The sequence below is a fragment of the Scylla paramamosain genome, chromosome 21, assembly GCF_035594125.1.
Source record: "Scylla paramamosain isolate STU-SP2022 chromosome 21, ASM3559412v1, whole genome shotgun sequence".
NCBI classification, from domain to species: domain Eukaryota; kingdom Metazoa; phylum Arthropoda; class Malacostraca; order Decapoda; family Portunidae; genus Scylla; species Scylla paramamosain.
The window spans coordinates 14,064,013-14,089,480 of NC_087171.1; the positions used below are offsets into that span (position 1 = coordinate 14,064,013).

General features: G+C 44.0%; 1 protein-coding gene and 1 non-coding gene across 2 annotated transcripts; both read left to right on the forward strand.

The window, feature by feature from the left end:
* The first annotated feature begins 159 nt into the window (after positions 1-159).
* On the forward strand, positions 160-25,272 carry LOC135111285 (neural-cadherin-like). Its single transcript, XM_064024522.1, has 14 exons — positions 160-208; positions 1,498-1,628; positions 1,743-2,000; positions 9,368-9,524; positions 9,925-10,047; positions 12,962-13,047; positions 14,496-14,637; positions 15,679-15,696; positions 16,383-16,406; positions 19,846-19,940; positions 21,307-21,426; positions 23,138-23,280; positions 23,605-23,799; positions 24,700-25,272. Exons 1-12 carry the CDS (start codon positions 160-162, stop codon positions 23,234-23,236), a joined length of 1,302 nt encoding a protein of 433 aa, XP_063880592.1. The 3' UTR covers positions 23,237-23,280; positions 23,605-23,799; positions 24,700-25,272.
* Trnak-cuu (transfer RNA lysine (anticodon CUU)) lies at positions 17,031-17,103 on the forward strand. Its single transcript has one exon. It is a non-coding gene; the product is annotated as a tRNA-Lys (tRNA).
* Positions 25,273-25,468: the final 196 nt, after the last annotated feature.

The following is a 25,468-nucleotide window of genomic DNA, read 5'->3' on the forward strand; positions in this document are numbered from 1 at the left end:
AGGCTATGTACACATAAAAATCCCAAGGCTCACCACACTAGAACAGCCAGTCAGAAAAATATGAGGTGGAATAAATAAAATTAAAGGTATTGCCGGAGTTTTTTTTTCGTAATTGACTTAAATAAATGTAGGACTACAGACAGTCACTGTTATCACGAGATGTGGTGTGGAGGGGAGAGGGCGGCCATGGATGAGGATCATGTGAAAAGTGGGTAAAGATCAGAAAAGTTTGGGAACCATTGCTGTAAAGAAACCGTGTACGGAGATTTGTTTTGTTTTTTTGTTTTTTTCTAGCTTAAAGATCATCAGGGAATTACAGCTACCAGCTGTTAAAAATCTTCGTAAGCTTTCACTAAATTCTATACAAAGTTTAGTCCAAGTGTATTTCAAACGTTACTAAGGTAAATTGTTTGTTTTAGTAATTTCTTTCTTCTGTAAACCTTGACTTTTCTCCCCAGTGACTATTAAGCGAGAATCTGCACTTAGGAGTACTAATTTTTCACTCTCTTTCCGACTGCTGACTCAAAACCCGGAGAATTTTCGTTCTCTGAAAACGGACGAGTAGTGAGAGACAGAAGGAGGAGTAGCAACACCCGAAGTAGAAGGACTAGAACGAAGAGGGAAAATAGAAGAAAAAAAAAGAGCAAAAGAAGAAGAGGAGGAGGAATAGGAGACCACAATAATGCCACTTTGCCACCCCTGTCCCTCACATCAGTAGCGAGATTCAGAACTCGTAAATATGAAGCAGAGGACCCGCCACCCACGGAACACTATTTCTGAGAGCGTCCCTGGAGCGTGGTGGTGAAAGACACCCTGAAATATGAAAGGACGAAGAGACCTGGGGACCTAAGCATGCACTTACCTTAGTAGACGACGTATTTATTTATCTCTTAATTGTTTGATAATCGTTAATTTGGCACTAAACGAAAGTTCCCCGATGTGCAGCTTCGCCGAGATGCCACCGACGTATGCCTGTGTGTGAAGACCGAACTTCTCTCTAAACTTGTGCTGCTTAACTTTGTAAGAGCCTAAGGGTACCCCGGGCGTGAGGTGGTGATGGGTGCAGAGAGGAGTAGATGAGGCAAGGCGATGAGACGAGTGTTGGGAGAGGTGAGCAGTGAGTGTGGAGTGCGTGGAGTTGGGAGGACGAGTAAAGAGAGATAATATTCAAGTGATTATCATGATTTTTAATTAAGGCTAGAGAAACAAAGGAACATAAAACTATGCAGAATTAGACTGGGTGAATCAGTCCGTGTATGTGTGTGTGTGTGTGTGTGTGTGTGTGTGTGTGTGTGCCTCATAATATCTCTCACTGTACAGATCAAAAGTTTAATCCTACATATTACGGAACGAATTCACAGCATACACACGTCCCTTTCTCTTTTATACCTGAGTTGTACGAGCACAGTGACCCGTAAGGTGAGTAATTAAGGCAGCTTCATTTGGATAGAGTCTGCATTCATATAGAAAATTAACACATTATTGTATCATTCGCAGACGTGGTGTCCTCGGAGCGTCGAGATGACCTGAGTAAATCCAGCGAGTGGGTGAAAAATCCCAACTCGGCGACCAGCGAGGGGAAGCACGTCTCGACACTCTCGACACAGAGAGATCGACCTGGCAGGGAGGTAAGTCCACAAACAGCACAGAACCTGAACACGGCGGAACACCTGGGGCAGAGAACACCTGATGACCTACAAGAGAATCCTCATGCCCTCCAAACCCATTCCTCCCTGTCCCAGGCGAGAGTGAGGCTCCTGTCTTCTGTCCCTCAGGAGACCCACTGGGACTGCGGCCACCACAAGCACCACAGCCGCGTCCAACAGGAGCATAGGGCGAGACGTAGGAGTCGGCGTTACCTGAGGAAGCGCCACCAGAGGTCCCCACAGGATCGCCCCGTCGGCCACCATCGACAGCACCTTCCTCTTCTTCGCTTCTCGCAGCCAGAGTATCACCTGACGTTACGGGAGGACGTGCCCATCCACACCTCTATCCTGACGGTGAGGCTGACTTTGTGGCTTTGCTGGCTTTGTGGTTGCTCACACACACACACACACACACACACACACACACACACACACACACACACACACACACACACACACACACACACACACACACACATACACACACACACACACAGCCTCATTAGTGTGACCGTGAACGCGAGTCAATATTTCGGCGCCAATCAGAGTTCCGTAGCGGCCAATTACCTGACGTCAAAATTAATCAACAGACTTGCCAACAAAATGGATTCCGTTCATTATTCATCGGGTCAGGGTTTCCACCTTGTTGGGGATGAATAGTTGAACTTGACCACCGCAGACCTTCCAACACTACGTAGTCATTTATTAGTTTTACCTGCCCGCTGTTGCATATGACTTTCATTGGCTTTTCTTTCCCTCGTGTGGAAGTGTAAACCTGCGATGAGCTGATAATGATATGTTTTAGTGTGCAAGTGTTACGTTACTCTCACTTGATTTCAAAAGGAGGTTAGACAGTACAGAGGCAGGTAAACAAGCTTGGATTACATACATTTACGATACCTGTATGTGTGCTACGTTACTTTTACCAGATTTCGCAAGGTCAGTGGGGTGAGACTGTCCAATATAGAGACAGTTAAAAAAGCCTTGACAACAGACGAGAAGAGATGGTTTCCCCGGGCTCCCTTCAGATTAGTCTCACCTGTCTCGGCGTGCGGGTCAATATGGTGACGCTGGCAGGGAAAGGAAGAGGTGCGCGTACCTTGATTAACAGTTTCCCAAGACTGACAATACTGGTTGGCGCCTCAGTGGCTCAGCGTGCATGGTGTAGGCAATAAAAAAGGGTGAAACTCCACTTGGTATCATTGCAGAATTGCGCCATTTCAAACTCCGGAGGATGAAACTGTTTTTCTAGTTGCTTGATTTGCTATATTGTACGTCATTAGCGTATTAGCGTTTCTAGAGAATTGGTAAGTAGACTGTACAGTTGTGATCAGAAGTGGAGTAATCCTATGCACTCGTTTTCATTGTGTGTGTGTGTGTGTGTGTGTGTGTGTGTGTGTGTGTGTGTTTGTTGTGTTGTGTTGTGTTGTGCTGTGTTGTGTTTTTCTTCTGTGTTAAGTTCTCTGATGTAGTGATAGTCATCTTATAAAAAACTGACCATCTATGTATAGGTTCTTATCAGATTGGATAGAGTAATGAAGATTGACAGAAAACGCTAAATATAGTGAAAGTCAGATTATCACTACTACTACTACTACTACTACTACTACTACTACTACTACTACTATTACTACTACTACTACTACTACTACTACTACTACTACTATTACTACTACTACTACTACTACTACTACTACTATTACTACTACTACTACTACTACATACGAATATTACTATTGTACTACTCTCGAATGTCTGCTGGGTAATCTCTTGTCTCCTGATATTCTAATGGATCAAAAATGCTGCTCTCTCTCTCTCTCTCTCTCTCTCTCTCTCTCTCTCTCTCTCTCTCTCTCTCTCTCTCTCTCTCTCTCTCTCTCTCTCGCTCTCGCTCTCGTCTCGTCTGAGGTTGAGAGATGAGCGTCATAAAGCCGGCGGAGTTATGCCTTAATCCACACCAAGACAGCGGGACTCCTGCGGCCGCACTAACTCAAAATGCCTCACAGCTTTGTAGGCGCATCAGTTCTAATTCCATGAAAGCCAGTGCTCGCTCCCAAAAGATTAGCGGATCCTTTAATTCAGTGTGCGCATTACGGCAACAAATCTGGTCTATAATGTAGCACGAGATGGACGAGGAGGAGAACCGGCCACCTGGAAATTCAGATGTTGTGTGATGTGTTTGTGTTGTTGCTGTTGCTGTTGTGGTGGTGGTGGTGGTGGTGGTGGTAGTGGTGGTAGTGGTGGTGGTGTTCTTGCAGTGTTAAAAAGCGTTTAAGCGGTCGGTGTGTCATCAGTCCCTCTCCTTCCTATTCTTTCACGGACTGATGTACTTATTACCCATTATTTTTAAGCATTTTTCCTTATTTTTTTTGTCTCTCTTCATTATTATCACTCATCAGGGTAGGTGGGTGGCTGCGTTCAAACAGGAGAGTGTGTGAGGGCGGTGGGGCAGCTGACGTCAGGATGCGACCCCCGCTGACCTCACGTGCTCGCTGACCCACTCGTCTGTCGTATGGATCCTGCTGATACGTGCCCCGCTTTGGTCGATGTTCGGAGGCAGCAGTAGCTATAATAGTCGAGCAACCAGACCCACAGGCCACCCAATCAACCAGCCCTCGTCCTGTGTTCCTTCCTCTGTTTCCCCTTCTGCCCTCGTCCCCTCCCACGTGTAGTCATGGTCAGCAGTCCTATAACACATCACTTTACTAATGTTGTTTCTTCTGTCATAAGTCCCGCTGATCTGTTAAGAGTCGATCATTTGTCAGTTTGTGTAATAACTTAAGATTGATGAAAAGGAATGGTCAGCAGTTCATTAAAATAATACACTCACTTATACTGTTGTTTTCGCTCAATCAGAAATCCCTTTGATGTGTTAAGAATAGAATCGAGCACTTGTCAGATTGTGAAAGAACTTATGATTGATGTAAAGTAAGAAACATTGTGGAAGGGAATGTAAAAATTTACTCTAGGGAATGTACAATGTTGATTTGATGGATTATCCCTGATCTGTTTACAATAAAATCGATCACTTATCAGATTATGAATAAAAAAAAAAATAAGACTAATCAAAAGAAAAACAGTGGAAGTGAATGCACAAGGTTCCTCGACGATGTTGGCTGGATAGATGGCTCAAACTCCCGCAGCCACGAGAGTTCTATTAAATTAGTTTATGAGTTTCTTCGCACATTCCTCTCATCGACCGTACGTGTTCATAACAACCTTGGTGTTAATTCACTGCCTTAAGCTGGAGACGTGGTGGTGGTGACTGGTGTTGACCTAAGTCTGAATGTTTTCCTCCCTTGTCCTTACCGTCTCCCCCTCCACACTCCACACCCTTACCCTCACTCATTCTCATCCTTACACGCTAACACTGCCTCTCCACACCCTTGCACACCGTAGTCTTTCTTATCCTTATTTTGACTCTTACATTCATATTTTAACACTTCTGCTCACTCTCGCCCTTATTATTCATCTTCCCAGTCTATAATCCTCTCCACATCTTTAGCCTCTCTTTCTCACCCTCCGCAGCCACAGTTTCACCCTCCCTGAGCAGTGTCAAGGTTTTTTCGCCAAGTATAACTCCCTTGCCTTCTCCAAACCCATGACGTATTAACCCCCTGTAATATTCAGTGTGTGTATACGATGGAGGGAGCAGCAAACGTCCCCACCAGTATGTGCACATGAACTGCTAGAAAAGCTTCCCTCCCAAAGCGATCAATACAACACTAACATGTTTAAAAATTAACTACAGGGTCGCACAATGTTTCACTTCATTCTATTCAACACTCCCGATGAGTGTGTTGTAACTTTGCTGCTGCTGCCTCTTTGCTCCTCACGTTTCCCCTCCCCTTCCAATAATCAGAAATGGTGTTTGAGAAGTGTTGTGTGCTTCTGTTTGCATTCCTGCGCTCATAAGTAACTTTGCTGCCGCGTGTGTGTTGCATGAAATGTTAGCAGTGTGTTTGGAAATTAAGAAACTGATGAAGAAACAACGCCTCAGTGCAGACAGCAGGTAAAATGTGCCGCGTAATGGATTCTGACAGCACGAATTGGTGAACTGGCTTGTGTATTACCAGCAATGAAAAATTATTTTTTTCTCAAGGTGGCAAGCTGCTGCCGGCCGGCTCTCTACCTCTCGCTTTCTGGGTTCAATGGCAGTTTTTTAATTGCATGATATTGTGTTCAAAATATAACGTAGATTTTTTTATTTAAACTAGAAGAATAGTCCAAATGTTGAGTGTTATTAATCAGTGATCGTAAATCTCGCTGAACGTGTGTGTTGAATACCAACCAGCTGCAGTGAAGCAGCTGTCGTTGTGAGCTGATCACCAAACACGTGTCGACATTGGGACATTTTATATTCGGTGTACAGTTGTGCCAGCCACAATAACCCAGAACTTCACCATTCCTTGTAGAAGGGAGGAGGAAAGGACGAGAAAGCAAGGTTCGTTCACCACCCGCCTGCCACCTGCCGATCCGAGGCTCAGGTTGCCGGGAGGGCCCACCAGCGACCGTCGCACTCATGTGTACCACTGCACACAGGCCGTGACCAGGCAGAACCAACACGCGAGATGAAAGTGTTGGTGTATGTCAGCGTACCTCTCTTGAAGAGACGGTTTAAGTAGTGCAGCACAGATAGGCTGCAGTATACTTGCATCACCTCAAGCAACCAGTCTTGTTATTCTTTACCTCAATGCCCACTTTGCCCTCCGGATAAACAAACATAACTCTTAAAAAAGAATAAGAACTTGTTCAGATAGAAACTATATTATGCTGACGAAAAAAGTAAAGGGGAAAGTTTCCTCGACCGTAATTTTCTTTTCAGGGTAAGGTAGTCAGGGCAAATCCAGAGGCAGAGGAGAAAGCGTGAGGCACGAGAACCATAAAACGCTATGAAAGAAAGTATGAGACGCACCGCCACCCCCGTGACGGAGCTTTGTGGGAAGGAAAGGACCGCCGAAGGTTGAGTGTGATGTACGGGCGTCGCGCAGATCAGGCAGGGTGTTGGTGGGGTGAGGACTGCCCCGAGAAGAACAGTCCCCTTTAGGAAGCACATCCTCTTACAGAAATGAAAGACATGTGTTGCATGGAAGATGAGGGCGAGGAAGACGGAGACGAGAGCGAAAAAAAGAAAAAAAGTGGGAGGTAAAAGATGAAGAGGAGAAAGAAGAGGATGAAGGAGAATAGAAGCAGAACCGCAATGGGTGATGATTGTGTGAGTGTGTATGTGGGGTGTGTAAGAGAGAGAGAGAGAGAGAGAGAGAGAGAGAGAGAGAGAGAGAGAGAGAGAGAGAGAGAGAGAGAGAGAGAGAGAGAGAGAGAGAGAGAGAGAGAGAGAGAGAGAGAGAGAGCGCACCAGAGACGGCCAAGACCTGTGTGGATGGTGGTATACAGCCCAGCCTGCGGTATTAGGTTATACAAATGGCCTCATCCAGGCATAAAGCACCGGGACAGCGGTCACGGAGACGTCCAGCTGTGCAAGCTGTCATGGAGGCTTCCAGTTGACCACCACCCGAGATTAGCGGGCCCGTTTGTGCGTGTGTGTGTGCGTGTGTGTGTGTGTGTGTGTGTGTGTGTGTGTGTGTGTGTGTGTGTGTGTGTGTGTGTGTGTGTGTGTGTCTCGTGGTATACTTAGGATATCCGGTCAGTCACAGAACTTATTCCCTCCATTAGCGGGGCCGCTGCGGGCAGGTCTAGTTTGCTGATCCTCAGACTTTTCTCCCGGGCATCCTTTGGGCCGTTTAGGAATTTAAAATCTGAGCATTTCCTCGCCATAAGCTCAAGACAATCTCTAGTTTGTCTAACTTTTATATTAATTTCACATTTCTCACAATATTTTCTCTATTAAGTTTCTGTTCATGGCCGCTGAGGATCGTGGAATCGCTGCCTCAGGCCTCAGGATCGCCGCAGATCCCTGGCTTCAGGTGTCTCGCCGAATGGTGATTGCATTGCCGTGCACTGCTGCTGCGGCAAGACTGTGCCATTCCCTCCCAGAGAAGAGGGCAAATATGTATACGGCCACTTAATACTGGAAGGTGTTACTCGAGAGCACATCACTTTCACCTTGACTGCATTGCGTGCTTCGTCCACAAAGGAAAGCTCGGAACTCGCCATTTTGTTTCAGTATCAAACAAGAAGTTGTGTTTTTTCACAGGGGATTACGTTCAACATCAGAGGATAACATTACTTAATAGAAAGAAGAAATACACGCCCTGGATCCTCAGCCCTGAAGCGGCACCTGGCTTTCCTTCTGTCCTCTCAGTACATTCAACTCTTTCAAGCGGAAGGAAAATTTAACTTCATATTACGATATTCCTAAGTGGTATTGTTTTCAATTATTTTCTTTCATGTAATGCGCGAGAACGAATGAAGGAGCGTCTTTTTTTATGAGACGACGTGTAAACCACTTCCCGGTGACACAAAAACATCACACCTTCCGCGAAGCAGCAGCAGTTGTTCTCATTCAAACACCTTACAAGAACCTTTATCACTTCAAAAGCTTACATCGCTCGCACTCGAGCTCGTCACCGTGATGGGCGTCCCTCGCTTGCTGATGAGCGGCACGGTGCCAGGGTGACAGGCGGTGAGGTGAGGGGCTGGAGGTGACGTGATGAGATGATATGACGAGTGAGGTACAGAGAACACAGCAGGTGAGCTTCCTCTAGACAGTGTCATCGCCTCTTCAAACCAGTACTAGTGACAGGGCCCAGCCTAACGTATTGAGACAAGTGAAGCTCGCGAGTTCTCGTGTCATGCGTAGATCCCATTCCTGCTTTGGGAGTCCCGATTCCCAGAGATAAGAAAAGTAAAAGGCAATTTCTGTGATAGTAATGTGAGGGTGTGCGGCGCCTGTCCACTTTGATTCGGTGCAGTTTCCGGGAAATACGAAAGGAGAACTGCCCGTTATGGCAGCCTCGGCAAGACAAAGGAAATCACTGAAGAGAGAGAGAGAGAGAGAGAGAGAGAGAGAGAGAGAGAGAGAGAGAGAGAGAGAGAGAGAGAGAGAGATGTGTGTATCTTCCTCTTCACATATTACACACGCACACTAGAACTTCACGATAAATACACGAGATAAAAATACAAGAATGCACTTAAAGTATTGTTAAGGCTTCGCCGCGGAGGGCAGGCTGGCAGGCAGCTTAGGGAGACTGTCAAAGGCTGCAGTACTCCAATGCGGAGCGAGGGGGAAAAAGTTCAAGACACAGACACAGGTACTCGGTGATTTCATTCATTTCCTTTCTCACTAATGTTTTGTTCCTACAGTTTTCTTTTCACCTTTTCATTGGCAGTGTTCTTGGCTTTTGTTTTTGCAGCTGATGTGGAGGATAGTAGCAGTAGTAGTGGTAGTAGTAGTAGTAGTAGTAGTAGTAGTAGTAGTAGTAGTAGAAGTGGTAGCAGCAGCAGCAGCAGCAGCATAGCATAAAGTATCGGTATTTTTAAACGTTTTACAACTCTCTCTCTCTCTCTCTCTCTCTCTCTCTCTCTCTCTCTCTCTCTCTCTCTCTCTCTCTCTCTCTCTCTCTCTCTCTCTCTCTCTCTCTCTCTCTCTCTCTCTCTCTCTCTCTCTCTCTCTCTCTCTCTCTCTCTCTCTCTCTCTCTCTCTCTCTCTCTCTCTCTCTCTTCCTTCCTACCTCCCTCTTCTGTTCTCCCACTCCCTCTTTTACGTCACACTTCGCCGGTCGTCTCGTCTCCCAGGGATTCATAACTCCCTTGCATAACAGGTGGGCGTGGAGGGCGCGGGTGCCACCTTGACCTACCATGTGAGCGACACCGTCAATTTTGCCATAGATGATGCAGGGGTCATCTACATCCTCCGTCAGCTGGATCATGAGGGCACCGGCGGTCACTACACCCTGAAGGTTACAGCAGAAGAGCAGGGTAAGCAGTGAATGTGAACTGGATCAGGTGAATGTCGGGTTGTGTGTAATAGAGTCCGGTGTTAAATGGTTACTGTGGGTGAGGAGTGAGGGTGAGGTGTGGTTGGAGGCTGGGTAGGGTAAGTGTGGATTGGTAAGTGGTGCGTAAGATGAGGTAAGGGTGTGGAATGGATGTGTGATGAATTGGTGGAGTGATGTGTGTAGTTGTGAGTAATAAGATGAGTCAGGCTTGGATGATTATGATTATTATTCTCTCTCTGTCTCTCTTTTTCTCCCTCTCTCTCCATCTCATTCACTCATCTCTATGTATGTATCGTGCTTTTTCTTGATATCTCTTCATATAATTATCTGTTTAACATATATGCTCGTGTGTGTGTGGCGGCTGCTTGACGGGTGCTCAGGAGGCGGATGGCAATGGCCCAGACCAGCTGCCAAGGTCAACATCCAAGTGACAGACGCCCCCGAGCCCCCGCACTTCGACTCTGAGCATTACCAGTTCACCGTATCAGAGTTTGCGCGGGCAGGTACGTGTGGCGGGAGGGTACTGGGGACACATGCACGGGTTTTAGTGGCTGCTGATGTTTGTGTGTGTGTGTGTGTGTGTGTGTGTGTGTGTGTGTGTGTGTGTGTGTGTGTGCATTTCCAATAGTTGTGGTGGTAGTATATACACCTTGCAACTCGAAAAGGATTTAAAAGTGCTGGTCTATGCTGAGAAGTTCATAAAAAAAAGTCTTGATAAATATTCCTCCTTTTTTTTCATTTTCAAATAAAAGATAATGTGGGGTAAAGGTAAATCAGTTCCCTGCAAGCTGAATGATTTACACCTCTCTCTGCTGAAAAATTCATGAAAAATAAATAATATAACACATCTGTTTTGTCAAGGTAAATATCCATTGTGTTTAAGTTTCGGGCGTTAGAAACAATATGCGGTGTATAGTATTCTTTGGTCTGACTCACTGAGGCATTAAGTTATTGGTCACTGAACATTTGTAGCGTACTGGCAGTGTGTGCGTGGGCAGCAGAGGCCGACGTTCTATATAGGAGGGGCTTAGGGCAGACAATCTGGTTGGAAGGGAAACGTTGTGCTGGCTTTGTGGCGCCTACGAGTTAAAACCGAAAAAGAAATGGGGTGGCTTTGCGGCGCGAGAGAAATTATGGACCGGGTAGGAAGTCCCTGACCATCATCCTCCCGCCCTCCGGTGCCTTCTGTTAGTTCCAGTACGAGTGGAAAGCTTTTTACGGTTGTCTCTTTTTGTATCATTTCTTTAGAGTTCCCTCACTTTTCATTCCAATTATCCCTGGCGCAGTGAAAAGTCGCTGCCGAGTTTGGGTGCCAACACGCAGAGCAGCACCGGCATCTTGGTGAGGCAGGGAGGCCGACACCACATTTTTCCTCACCGCTACCCAACAGGAAAAAATGTGTCACTTTAATTCAGTGTTTCCAAAACTTTTCTTTTATTTTTTTTAGTACCGTGATCCTGAATGCTTGTCTTTCTTTGTGTGATGTCCCCGCAGAAAGGGAATTTGCGAGATGCTTCTTTTCATTTCGTATCATTGTTTATTGATTCAGATAACAAAAGCAGAACAGTTTCTCGTAATTTCACTCTGACATATGAAGGACGCAGGTATTGATCTCCGCCAGTCTTTGTTTCCCTGAATCATTACCTAATTATGACAGTGATATCTTTGCGCTTTTTTCTCACTTTTAATTGTTTTTTTTTTTTAATACATATATATATTTTCAAGTAATACTCATATCCCCTTTATGTCGTGATCACAAGTCAAAGAACTGTTGCTTTGTTCTGTTCATGGTAACTTGGCAGATCAGCTCTATCCCGTTCCACACAACAGTCAACAAATGAGGTGTCTTTCCCCGCCAAGCCTTCCCCTCCTGTGTGGCGCTGGCTGGCTGCTGGGAGAGTGGCGGTGGTGACAGGAGGCTGTTACCACATTTTAACCAACAAGATGCACCATAAATACTCGTATATGAAATGTGTGTCATGAATTGGCCTCCATTTTATCATTCTCTCTCTGCTTAATTTTTGGGGAAGAGCGGCAAATTAGCAGGCTCTCTTTTTTTCTCTCTCTCCTTCTCTCTTTTCTTTCCCTTGAGCTACATTTCAACCAGTAATATTCATCATAAATACATTATATGTGTATCATAAATTGGGATCCATTTTGGAATCCTTTCTCTATTTAATATTTAGAGGGAGAGCAGGAAATTAGCATCCTTTTCTTTTTTCTTTTTTCTTTCCTTTTTTTTATTTTTTTTGGCAGGCCTCCACATTTAAAAAGTGGGCGGCAGAGCTGTGTCCATCAAGTTGTACTAAATTGACTATGAGGATAAGATTGTTTAGTTATCAGTCATCCCACTTCGAGGCGAGGCATGGGTGACACACGTGCATTATTGCAAAATTCAGTATATGATTTGCATTTACATGTCTAATACGTGTCTGAAATATTAAAATCAAGAGGGATGTAGGAACAGACCAGCACCGCCACCACCAGGGTTATTGGTATACCTAGTGAACGAAAGCACCATCACTACATTCGAACATAAGGGAAGCTGCAAGAAGCCCGCAGACGCCCACGCTCCATTCCCTGTATAAAACATATCTTCCTACACCCACGTTTTATCCCTATCCATAAATATCAATAATCATCTTTTTAAAGCTTCCTATTCAATCGGCACAAACAACCTGATTACGTTGGATGTTCCAGTTATTTATCACTCTGTTTGAGAATCAGTGTTCCAATATCCTGCTATTCCCCTTTTATATTATACCCGATGATAACGTAACTGATAAGAGCATACATAAAAAACAATGAAAGACAAATGGTAACTCTTCCGGTATTATACCCAGAAATAGCTTAAACAATAAAAAGAAGAAGAAAAATTTTTAAAAAGTGAATTGAAAAGAATCATATTTTCTGAGATACCGTAATCCAAAATAGCTCAAGTGATAGGAGGAATATAGAACTGAATTAAAAAGAAATCATATCTGGCCTAATCACAAGGCAGGAAACGAGTAACGGGGAACAAAAGTGTGGGAATCGTGCTGCAAGTGTGTGGTGGGTGCAAAGGATGACTATTGATCGCACCCCGGCAAAGGCCCAGGTGTGTGTGTGTGTGTGTGTGTGTGTGTGTGTGTGTGTGTGTGTGTGTGTGTGTGTGTGTGTGTGTGCTCTCGGTTTTCCCATATTGTGAGCATGAATAAGAAAAAAAAAGGAAAAAAAGAAAAAAAGCAGGTGTCCCTTTAATATTTCTCCAGTTTTATTAGTTTTCCGTGTTCTGGGAGAAGTAATGCCGGTGTTTTCTATATATATATAGGTCCTTTTTTACTGCCTTGGCTTTCCCACACAGCAGCAGCGCCGGGAAGCTGATGAAGGCCACCACTGTTATAGCCGTTGTATTTTTGTTCCTTTCTCCTCCCGCAGGCAGCTACGTGGGCACCGTGAGGGCGAGTGACGATGACGGGGATCTGGACCGCTACTTCCTTCACGGCGCAGAGCTGACAGAGGCGGTGAGTGAGGGATGAGTGAGCAGCACAGACTGAAAGTTATACGTTTGATTGATATACATTTGTTTGGGTTTGTGGTGCAATACGTTTTTAGATTTTATGTAAAGTCATAAAGCCGGGGCAACTAATCCAAGGCTTTGTTTTGTAGGATATGAAAAATTTATAGCAGAAGAGCATAGCAAAGGGCTGTTCCGGGCCATTGTTAGATTATATTATTAGCGATAACAAAAATAATAGTATTAGTCACCAAAATAGTAGAGATCGTTTCTTTTTTTTTTTTTTCCTATTTTTCACTGTACTCTTTGATTTTTCTATAAATAGTTAAGATCTGAGCTGCATTTCTGGTTAACTGTACTAAGCTGTATTGTAACTCATCACAAACAATCTCATAGAGGCCAAAAGGTCTGTTGTTGTTTGTTCTTTCTTTGTATTCTGTTTTATTTTTTTCTGTTACTTTTAATGTGCTGTGTTACAACAGTTTTATGAGAGAGAGAGAGAGAGAGAGAGAGAGAGAGAGAGAGAGAGAGAGAGAGAGAGAGAGAGAGAGTCATAATTTTTCTTCTAACAATGAATGCACACAACACCAGTTTAAAAAATTACTCGTGAAAAAAGAAATACCAGACAGAACGTAAAGAGTTCTAGTTTGTTCATTAATTTTCTTCAATACTTTGCTTCGTATCCTGTTTTAAAGATTAATCGCAATTTTTCTACGAGCAATGAACGCGCACAACAACAAAAAGCACCTTAAGTCATGGAGAAAAGAAACGACAAGGAGAAAATAGAATACTTAGTTTGCTCATCAGTTTTCCTCAGTAATTTTTTCCCACCCTGTTTGCTGCAAATGAACTCACTCGTGTCAAGTACTGCAAGGAATATTTTTAGGGGGAAGTGTTGCAGCAAGAGAGAGAGAGAGAGAGGGAGAGAAAGATGCACTCACACACACACACACACACACACACACACACACACACACAGTAATGAGGACTTGAGTATAAAAAAAAACCAAGACAAATGACTAGAAGGGAGCGAAAACTGGCAAACAAACATACTTAGCGCTGGAGATCCTTTGTTTTGCCTTCGATCATTAGTATATCAAAATGAACCCCTCGGGAGACAAATGCTTAAAGTTTTGGTGTGTGTGTGTGTGTGTGTGTGTGTGTGTGTGTGTGTGTGTGTTGAGTTTAAAATCCTTCCGTCGACTCTCTCTCTCTCTCTCTCTCTCTCTCTCTCTCTCTCTCTCTCTCTCTCTCTCTCTCTCTCTCTCTCTCTCTCTCTCTCTCTTCCTCTTTTCTCCAATACAAGCGAATGAATTTTGTACACCATTTCATTGAGTGCACCATGAACTATGGATGGAGTTTCAACAATTAGAATATAAATATTAGACAAAGCTTTTACGTCTCTCTCTCTCTCTCTCTCTCTCTCTCTCTCTCTCTCTCTCTCTCTCTCCGCAGCAGTTTTCCATTGATGTCGAATCTGGAGTAATCACACTGAACGAAGCTCCGGACGGGACACGCTGGGAGTTTCACCTTCAGGCAGGGGCTTCGGATCGCCAGGGACACGTAGCTCTTGTTCCCGTCAGCGTCTACGTTCTCAGTGAGTCTCCTTCCCTTTCGTTCTTCAGGTACCTTCTCTAGTGGCGCAGACTGTAGGCGAGGATGGCCGGTGGTCGTGGTGGTGGTGGTCGTGGTTGTGTTATATTATATTTTTCTTTTGGTTTAGATGACTTTTATTGCTCAGGATTTGTGTGTAATAATAATAATAATAATAAACGGTTTATTATTTAGGCAGTTGACAAACTGAAAATGTACATAGGGGATGGGGAAAAACTTAACATTAATCCTAACGGTAATACTAATCTAGGAGGGAAATACTATTGATTGATGGCTCGCACCATGGTGGGAATCGCACTGAGTCTGTACCGGTCCGTGCGCGGCGCCTTCAGGGGCGTTATTTTGTTGTGGTGTCTGGTGGCACGGACAGGGCGAGGCGCGTCGGGCGGCAGCATGTCTCTGAGACGCGTGTGTATGTATGTGTGTGTGTGTGTGTGTGTGTGTGTGTGGGTGTTTGTGTTTGGCTAGTTTTTTATTTCCATTTCTGCTGGTTGTGGGTGTTTTGTTTGCGTGATTTTTTCTTTTTATTATTACCTCTTTTGTGTGTGTGTGTGTGTGTGTGTGTGTTTGTCGTTCTCTCTCTCTCTCTCTCTCTCTCTCTCTCTCTCTCTCTCTCTCTCTCTCTCTCTCTCTCTCTCTCTCTCTCTCTCTCTCTCTCTCTCTCTCTCTCACACACACCTTTCTTTTACTTACATTACTGCACTATCAGTCATTTCTCTCTCTCTCTCTCTCTCTCTCTCTCTCTCTCTCTCTCTCTCTCTCTCTCTCTCTCTCTCTCTCTCTCTCTCTCTCTCTCTCTCTCTCACACACCTTTCTTTTACTTACATTACTGCACTATCAGTCATTTCTCTCTCTCTCTCTCTCTCTCTCTCTCTCTCTCTCTCTCTCTCTCTCTCTCTCTCTCTCTCTCTCTCTCTCTCTCTCTCTCTCTCTCTCTCTCTCTGTGTGTGTGTGTGATCTAAAGTAAACTGCATAAATCACTCTTATTGTCACTAACCTACATCTTCCCTCCCAACTCACGCAGCCAGCAACCCATCTTACGGTACGTGGCTCAGACTCTCTCTTAATAGGTCTGTCTATTTTTATTATACTTGAAATGATGATGTAGTGCAATATATTATGTATAAAGTATTGCGCCCCCCTCATAAAACTTAACTGAGCTTCAGAGTCATTGCCAATTTGAGAGATAAAAATGACGTAGTGCTGTGTAATATGTTGTAAGGGAGGTATGTAGTGCTTCATCTTTCTGGCACGCATTAGATCTTTGACAGTTTTCTTTTTTTTTTTAATGTAAGAGACACTATAATAAGGCAAAAGAAAAAAAGAACCAGAAAAAAAAGATATGCCAGTCCGTGAAGAGACACACTAATAATAAGGCGACAAAAAAGAACTAAAAAAAAATGTGCCAGTCCTTGAAGGTAAAGCCGAAAAAAAAGTATTAAACATAATTTGAGGAATAAGTGTCTTGAAACTTACACATACGTGGGAAGACTAAATAAAGAACCATGCATAGGAACAGCGCAGCAGTGTAGGAGAGTGATGGTAATAATGATAATACTGGTGGTGCTAGTGAGTTTATAGTAAGGATGATAATGTTTAGAATAATACTAATTAATAAGGCCTCTTGCAGCTTCCCCAATTTTCTTATGTCGTTATGTTCTTATGAGTCCTGCGTTTTGTTGTCCTTAACGATGTCTACTAATGCATTTTTAAATTCTCTTAATGCAGGGCACCTCGTCTCCGTGGACCAAGGTGAGTGAACAGGTGTGTGTGTGTGTGTGTGTGTGTGTGTGTGTGTGTGTGTGTGTGTGTGTGTGTGTGTGTGTGTCGTAGTTTGTACTGACTTTGAGTTTAACTTTCTTTTTTTTGTGTGTGTGTGTGTGTTGAAGCTTATATTAATATTGAGTTTAGTTTTTTTCTGTTTCAAAACATTTTTCGGGGATAGTTTTTAATCAGAGTGCGTTTTTGTGTTGCAGTTTTTTCTCGGAGGTCTTTTTATTTTTCTAATGGACTGCGGCATATTGCTTTATGTAGAAATATGAACGTCATGTTCTTATTCTCCATAGTAAAGCTGTGGTTAATAAACTACAACATCGGCAACAACAACAACAACAACAACTACTACTACTACTACTACTACTATTACTACTACTACTACTACTACTACTACTACTACTACTACTAGTGTGTGTGTGTGTGCGTGTGTGTTTGTGTGTGTGTTTGCGTGTGTGTGTGTGTGTGTGTGTGTGTGTGTGTGTGTGTGTGTGTGTGTTTTTTTGTTTATGTGCGACCGTGTGTTCTTAATTCAGTAATTTACTCTTTAAGCATAATGTTATTCCACTAATATATACACAATACGACCTCGTAGCATTGTGCGCCCGGCTAGCTCAGTCGGTAGAGCACGAGACTCTTAATCTCGGGGTCGTGGGTTCGAGCCCCACGTTGGGCGAAATTATTTACTTTAATTTTCTGTTATGACAGTTGGAGATGAAGAGAACTGTGGGTTGGGAGGAGACTTCGCCTTTACTATCGTACGTCTCTTGCTGCAGATTTAGGCCCGTGTTCAGAAACGCGTTGTTCTTTCATCACGAATGTTTATGCAAGGCCATACAAAGGTAATTAGCCGGGTTCTCAAGAGTGTTTCTCCTGTTAATGATGTAGAGATCTTATTAATCTGTCACTAGAACTGCAAAAAACACCCTTAAAATTCATGTAACTTCAATTAGAGCCTTTTGAAAGTAGTGGAGGTGCGGGCAGAAGTGTTTAAGCATATGGCCCTCAGACAGCGTAGTTTATCACAGTTTTCGGTCGTAAGTGCCAACACGCTTACTGCTCTTTGTTCTTACATGTTTTATTCCTTTGGAGTTAATGCTCGTAACGCTGTCCACTCTTGACACGATCTGAATTAGTCTGGAGAGTAACGAGTCAAACAACTTGTGATCCAAGCGAGGAAGGATTTATGAAGGCCATTGCGAGTCATCACCCATCACCCGTCACCCACCACCCACCAACCATCATCAGTCACCCCGCCAACCATTACCCATCACCCAACAGCCACCACCTATCAGCCATCAGTCTCTCCTGCGCTTCCTAAGCCTGGTTCCCTTCCTTTCCCGTCTTCCTCTGCTTCCTCCCCCCCATTTCTCCTTTCGGATTTCATTAGACGATCCCTCCAATCTTTCCTCTTCCTGTAGTGCTTCCTGTATCCTCCTCCATCCTCCTAATCCTAATCTTAGTGGTGCATTCTTATCCTATTCATCATTGCATTCCATTACTAATATTCTCCGCCATATCATAAATGACACAGAGGCACGAGACGCTAACATGCAAATCAAGGCTGAGTAAGAAAGAGCGTTGTTCTTTTGCTTGAATTACTGAGAATCCCTTATAAGCTAATTGTATTTCCACGCTAGTACCGTCACCAACCTTCTGTTTCTCAAGGCGTGTATGTTTCCTGCAGACACTCTCCTCCTCCTCCTCCTCCTCCTCCTCCTCCTCCTCCTCCTCCTCCTCCTCCTCCTCCTCCTCCTCCTCCAGGCAACTAGCAGGTCTCTGTATTATTTAGGAAGCTCTTGGAAGGGAGTCTCAACACAGGTGTCACTAATGAAAGCTGTTAAATATTTAACAGATAATTTCCTGGAGTATCTTCTTATTTCCTACGGCAATTACTGCGTGCATTCCTGAGTTCCTTGACACAGATAAAGTTTACTCTGACAATTATTAACGGTGGTGAAGGGGAGGAGGAGGAGGAGGAGGAGAAATAAAAGTGTGTTTTCGTCACTTCTAAGAAAGAGAGGGAGACATGACGAGCCTGCAGTAGAAAGCCCTTCCCTCTCCCATCACACTATCAACACAAACACTAGAATCCACTTGTATCTCTCACTTATATCTCACACTTACATCTTACACATATTTTACACTCATACTTCACTCACTTATATATCCCACCTGTACGTATTTCACACCATACAATTTACAGCTTCACAAAGGAAGACTAAAGTGAAGAGCTTAACACTGAAGCCGCGTACACCTGCCCTTGCTGCTACTCCCCTGAGGGCTTCTGTATTTGTATGTAGCACCTGCCTGCCTGCGTGTCAGTGCATTGTGCAGTGCCGGGAAGCCTCTTAGCATCTCACCGCTTCAAGTTTGCTGGCGGCAGGGGAAGGCAGGCAGGGTGATAGAGGCCCGTGCCGTGTCAGCTGCAGGGCGCTTGGTGTGATCCGCGGCGGCAATCCATTACTGCGTTAAAAGCTGGGACGACTCGTACAGTGCGGCAATGCCCTGATCCGCGCCAGGTCGTCGGTGACACTTTGATGGAAGCTCTTAATGCCCTTAAATAGTTGATAATTCGCTGAGTACAGGATTATGATATTCATTCCCGGAAATATCGGTTAATTCGTGTTATTAAATCTGCGTTTATAACTTTGTCACCTATCAGTTGTCAGTGTGGTAGTAGTGGTGTGTGTGTGTGTGTGTGTGTGTGTGTGTGTGTGTGTGTGTGTGTGTGTGTGTGTGTTTGCTGCGCCTCATTCTGCCGGGATTTCTAGACAAGTATATTTATATTTTCCCTTTTTGTATTTGGTATAACATTGAAGCTTTCCTGTTGAGATTTACCTTTGTGTATGTTTCAAATCCACACACACACACACACACACACACACACACACACACACACACACACACACACACACACACAAATCTGCCAATTAATACGTATTGCAATGGGATATTCATATGCATGGAAAACTACGACACCAATTTGTTCGTTTTTTTCCTCTTTTGCTCTATGTGTTAGCGAACCATTTTGCGGGGGTTTGGTGTGTGTGTGGTGAATGAATAGAATGAGTTGTGTTGCTGTTGTTGCTGTTGCTGATACGTTTGCTAGTATTTTAATTATTGTTTGGTATTATTGGGGTTGTCATTATTATTAGTAATGTTGTTGTTGTTGTTGTTGTTATTATTATTATTGTTATTATTATTATTATAATTATTACTATTATTACTATTTTTACTACTACTACTACTACTACTACTACTACTACTACCACCAACAGCAACAACAAAAACACCACGACCAACTACTCCCACCAACACTGCTAATGTTACCACTACTGTTAACAATGTCGCTATCCTTACTACACCTACCATCATCACCGCCACCACCATCCCCACGACCTTCCCTCCTCTACAGGTAACAACGGCCACCGCCCCGCGTTTCGAGACTGCGAGGACTACGATGACATTCATGTGATGGAGAACGTGACGGCTGGCAGTCCTGTCTTGACGGTGAGAGAGAGAGAGAGAGAGAGAGAGCTGCTTAGTGCGCGTAAGGAGGAAAAATTTTAATTCGCGCCCAAAGTTAAGAGCAATGAATATGTAAGTGCGAACCAATACATAAAGTTCTTCATGCCTTTGTTCGAGGAAGATTGATTTACTGAGTGTGTATTTTCTTTCCTTTGTGAGCCTCGAACGTGGGTATGAGAGGATTTTACCCCCCCCTCCCCCATCCCGCTCCTCCTCTTCCTCCTACTTCTTCTGCTCCTCCTGCTCTTCTTTTATCTTCCTGTCATTCCTCTCTTTCTCTCTCTCTCTCTCTCCTTTTCTCCCACCCAGTGCTTCCTCCATTCTTTCTTTTCTTCTTAATCTTTCTTTTCTTTTTTCTTGATCTTTTCTCATTCCTCCTTTCTTCCTCGTTCTGCTTTTCTTTAATTTTGCTATCATTCCTCGTTCTTTCTTTTCTCCCATCCAGTCCTCTGCTGTTTGTTTTCCTCGTAATGTTGATGTCCCCCTTTACACTCTCGCTCTCTTTTTTTCGCGTGTGTCTTCCTTTCCCGGAGGTCGTGGGTGTTGTTATTCCCCCGCACTGATGTACACGTGTCGTCTTTACCATCCTTTACCCTTATATACCTCCACGCATCCTTTCCCATGTACCTTCCTCTCTCTCTCTCCCACGCTCTCTCATTTTCTCACCTCTTACTTCAGTCCTAATTATTTTTCTCGCTCTTTTTCTCGTTCATTTTCTGATTGATTGATCCATTTATGTGTTCCAGGATTTCCTTGTTTCTTCCATTTATTTATTCTTTTGTTTTTCTTCTCTTCCTGTCTTTTATGCGCTTGCTCACGCAGTTTTTATCCTGGTGACCTTTATTCACTCATGTGCTTTGTTCATCCATTTACTAATTCACTTATCCATTCGTCTGTTCTCGCTTTCATTTATCTATTTCACTCACTGATTCGTCTCTTACTCCACTCATTCATTTTTCATTCATTCATTCATTCATCCATTGATTCATTCACTCACTTAATCAATCAGTAAATCAACCCTTTCCTACTGACATTTTTATCTATTTATAGTCTTTTCTTCAAATTACCTACTCATTTTCCCATTTTGACTTATCTTCTTAACCCGTCCTCTCTCTCTCTTTCTCTCTCTCACCCATTCACTCACTCCATTAACTTTCATTCTTCTAACTTATTTACTCATCCACCTTTATTCTTCTCATCCAGCTACCTGTACACTTACCCACTCACATGTTCCCTCATATCCATCTCTCATTCACTTTTCTCATCCATCTACTTACACACTTACCTGTTCTTATTTTTCGATCTTTCTCTCAATCATCCTCACTGACTCCCAGCTTCATTTTCTCAGGTAGTGGCGACAGACGAGGACAACGGACCCAGCGGCTTCATTGCCTACTCTCTCATCCACAGCTTCAGTAGTTTTGCGATCCAAGCTTTGAACCGCCAGGGCAAGATTACCACTACCCGGGTGAGAGAGAGAGAGTGAGAGGGAGGGAGAGTGAGAGAGGTGCGGTGGTTTTAACGAATAAGATCAACTACGATTAACAGAGGCGCACTTCTTTCCTTCCTTCCTTCCTTCCTTCTTGTCTTTTTCTTTCTTCTCCTCTTCTCCTCTCGACCCTTTCTCTATAGATTATCCGGATTGTGTGAGGTGTAGCCACACACACACACACACACACACACACACACACACACAGAGAGAGAGAGAGAGAGAGAGAGAGAGATCGTTTATTGACCACAAGTTACATAATGCACGAAGTGAACACTAAAAACAAATCATAAAACCCCACGAATAAAGTTATTTAAGTGAAATACATTTGCACATTTATGGTCTACAACAGACGTGAAAACAGTAATACCAGATACTAAAACAAAAAAACAGGAAAAAACATCACTATGGAGTGAGAGAGAGAGAGAGAGAGAGAGAGAGAGAGAGAGAGAGAGAGAGAGAGAGAGAGAGAGAGAGAGAGAGAGCAAACCAGAGAGACAGAGACACAGGCACACTCACACATACACGCACGCACGCTAGATTCATCCCCTTTACTGCCCGACGTTATTCTAGACCTTGCAACTACTGAAACACACGAGAAGGGGAAGTGACTGACCTCCGTTCAAGATTTACTCACAGCTTTGAATTCCCTCACAGTTCTTCCTTTTTTAATTTTGACGAGTATGTACGTGCGTTGTTGTAGGTGTTTCTGTTCACCTGTCTGTGGCTGTGTAGGTGATACGGCGGTTTTTAGGGGAAATTTTATGGCCATTATAGTGAACAGAATGGAGTTGTGTTTGCTGGCTGTGGTTTACAATTTGATAACGTGTGTGTGTGTGTGTGTGTGTGTGTGTGTGTGTGTGTGTGTGTGTGTGTGTCCTCAGTGCGCTACGTGTTAGGGAGAGATACACACACACACACGCACAGAGAGAGAGAGAGAGAGAGAGAGAGAGAGAGAGAGAGAGAGAGAGAGAGAGAGAGAGAGAGAGAGAGAGAGAGAGAGAGAGAGAGAGTTAACCTCCTTAGCAGGTAGTCCTTTTAAAGTTTAGCATAATGACAAGGTAAGTTCATTGGAATTGCACATGTTGATGGTGCGAGTGTGCAGAGGGTATGCCACTCGAAGCTATTGCGTTATTTAGCGCGCGCACACACACACACACACACACACACACACACACACACACACACACACACACACACACACACACACACACACACACACACACACACACACACACCAAAACAACACGAGGAAGGACACTTTTAATCACCTCTTGTTTACACTTGACCCTCGGCTTCCGTCAGGCAATAGTTTTCGTGTTTCTTTTCGGGGGGAAACAATTCCTCTCTTCGTTCCGCATCAGGCACCGTGAAATCCTTCGATCTCGCCAAGTCTTCCGTCCTTCGATCGCTTGACAACACAAAGGATGAGGAAGGAAACGAGGATAACACTAGTGGTGAAGGTTTCTGGTCTCCATAGCGTAACTTTGACTTGTTATCGCTGTGCTAAATAGACTTAATAGGTTGGATAGCTTGTAAAAGACGCTACCTCAGAGTTAATGTAGGTTAGTTTGGTGTTTATATGTATGTATGGTTTTTAATTATATGATTTTCTTGTTCTTCTCCTTGTCCTCCTTCCTCTCCTCCTTCTCCTCCTCCTCCTCCTCCTCCTTCTCCTCCTTCTCTGCAGCGGCTGGACAGGGATGAAGGTGACGTGGAGTTCCTGCTGACTGTGGTGGCCAAGGACGGTGGGTCGCCTCCCTCCAGGCCTCCTGCTCCTTCAGGGTAATCGTGGACGACCTCAACGACAACCCTCCAGTGTTTGACCAGACGGTGAGTGTCTGTCGGGACAGTGGAGGGCGGTAGGCGGGGTGTTTCTGCGTTGGGGAGGGTTGGGGATGGGAGTGGTTTTGTGTGTGTGTGTGTGTGTGTGTGTGTGTGTGTGTGTGTGTGTGTGTGTGTTTTGGGGTGTTGTGACTGTGTGTTTGTGTTACTACTACTGTTAATAAGAATAATAATAATAATAATAATAATAATAATAATAATAATCTCAATGGCCTTGGAAAATAGTCATGGTGAGAGAGCAAAGCGTTTTTGTTTTTGTATCCATGCTAAATAACTCCCGCTGTGCGTATCCCTCTTTCTTATCTCTCACAGCGGTACGAGCAAACATTAGCGACGGACCACAGCCTCGCCCTGCCTGTGCTCCGCGTCTCCGCCTCAGACAGGGACGCCGGCAGGAACGCGCACCTCACCTACCATCTCGAGGGCCACCCCAACCATCTCGAGTTCTTCTACCTGGAGCCCATCACGGGGGTGCTCTCACTCAAGCGACCCCTCAGCGAAGCCATGGTGAGGAGAGAGAGAGGTGGGGTGGGTGGACAACAAGCTGGCAGACAGACAAATGATAGATATATTGGCAGATAAAGACAGCCAAGAAGACATGATACAGAAAGGTAGACAGACAGACGGACAAATAGACAAACAAACAATAGATAGAATGACAAACATAGGTAGGTAAGCAGGCAGACAGACAAATAAGCAAACAGGCAGACAGGAAGGCAATAGACAGAAGGACAAACAAACATATAGACGAACTGTTTCATTAAGCTTGGGTACAATACCATTTGAAAATAAAATGTTTTATTCTGAGTCAAGTCACAAATGTGCCTAAATTCCTCGATTGCTGTTCAGTTTAAAATTATTACCAACGCAAGAATCATTGTTTACTGTTTCACCTGAGTTCACCTGATCACCACCTTGTCTGCTTACCTGTCGCTGCTTCTGTGTGATGACTGTGATGCTGACGCGGGACATTGTCAAGCGAAGATAGGACACAAAATGGCATGCGTTGCACTTTTTCTGATTTGTAGTGTTAAGTTTTCCTTAGGATTTAACTTGTACTCTGAGCCAAAACACAGCTACTTTAGATGTTGACTTTGGATTAATAAGAAAGTGGAGGATAAAAGAGAGACAGATGCTATAAGGTAAGCTTATTACCGACTAGTTTCACCCGTCGCCTCATCTTAAGGGGACCAGTTCCTTCATGAAGAAGCGACGTTTGGAACACTCGTGTCTCTTGATCTTCACTTACAACATTTAGCTGAGTAGTTAAAGGATTTCAAGTGACTACAAGTGACAAGATTCACAAGTGACTACAAGAACAGTATTATAAAACATCCCTTAAAGAACCTTGTGCACATAAGTTGTAGCACTTCTTTAGAAACTTATAGGGTTGATTTTTCCTTTCAGATTGTGAGACCCGACAGTGAATCAATGTTTTGAGTTCGAATCCTCGAAAACAACATGAATCTTTTCAGCCTCCTTGATTAATCCATCACGCTTTCTCAAATACGAGCATTACACTCAGTAAAGGCGCCGAGCAACGGCAATGGCACCAGCTGGGCGTGTATGCGGGCTGCGCTTAACCCGCCCCTTGTTCCCACGTGCCTGTGTCGTGTCTGGTGCCTTAATGAACAGCTGCGGCGCGCCTTGCAACCGCCCACATATTGGCTTGCCTTCCAAACATTGCCGAAATAGTCCAAATTATTGCATGTCTAATGATGGTGCTGTCTTGCTGATAATGATTACGCGCGTAGGAGAGGAATGGAAATTACTCACTCAGCATCGGTCTTGGTGTTGCGTGGAATAAGAATGTTTACGACGTCCCTATTGTCTGCTTTTGTACGTGATGCTTCGCTCCAGCTGGGAACTACATACTGATAAAGGGTGGACCGTTCATAGGAGAATTTTACCATGTACTATATTTCTGTCAGCCAATCTCATTTCATCTGTCTATCCACCGTTTCATCTTTGTTTTCATTTATCACTGAGTAAATGTTTATATCTATATGCCTATCTATTTGTAACTATCTGTCTACTTGTTTGTCTGCCTGTTCTTCTTCTTGATCCGCTGTTGGCTTTGAATTACTCCAACCAAATAACTACAACAGTAGGGTTACCAAAGTTTTTGTTCATACGTGTTATCTTTTCACAACTCCCTGCTCTTGCGAGATGCTCT

Coding starts and splice junctions, on each gene's coding strand:
- LOC135111285 (XM_064024522.1), top strand. CDS start 160: ATGTGGTGTGGAGGGGAGAGGGCGGCCATGGATGAGGATCATGTGAAA. Junction 10,048..12,961: donor ATCAGAGTTTGCGCGGGCAG/GTACGTGTGGCG, acceptor CTCCTCCCGCAG/GCAGCTACGTGGGCACCGTG. Junction 21,427..23,137: donor GCAAGATTACCACTACCCGG/GTGAGAGAGAGA, acceptor CCTTCTCTGCAG/CGGCTGGACAGGGATGAAGG.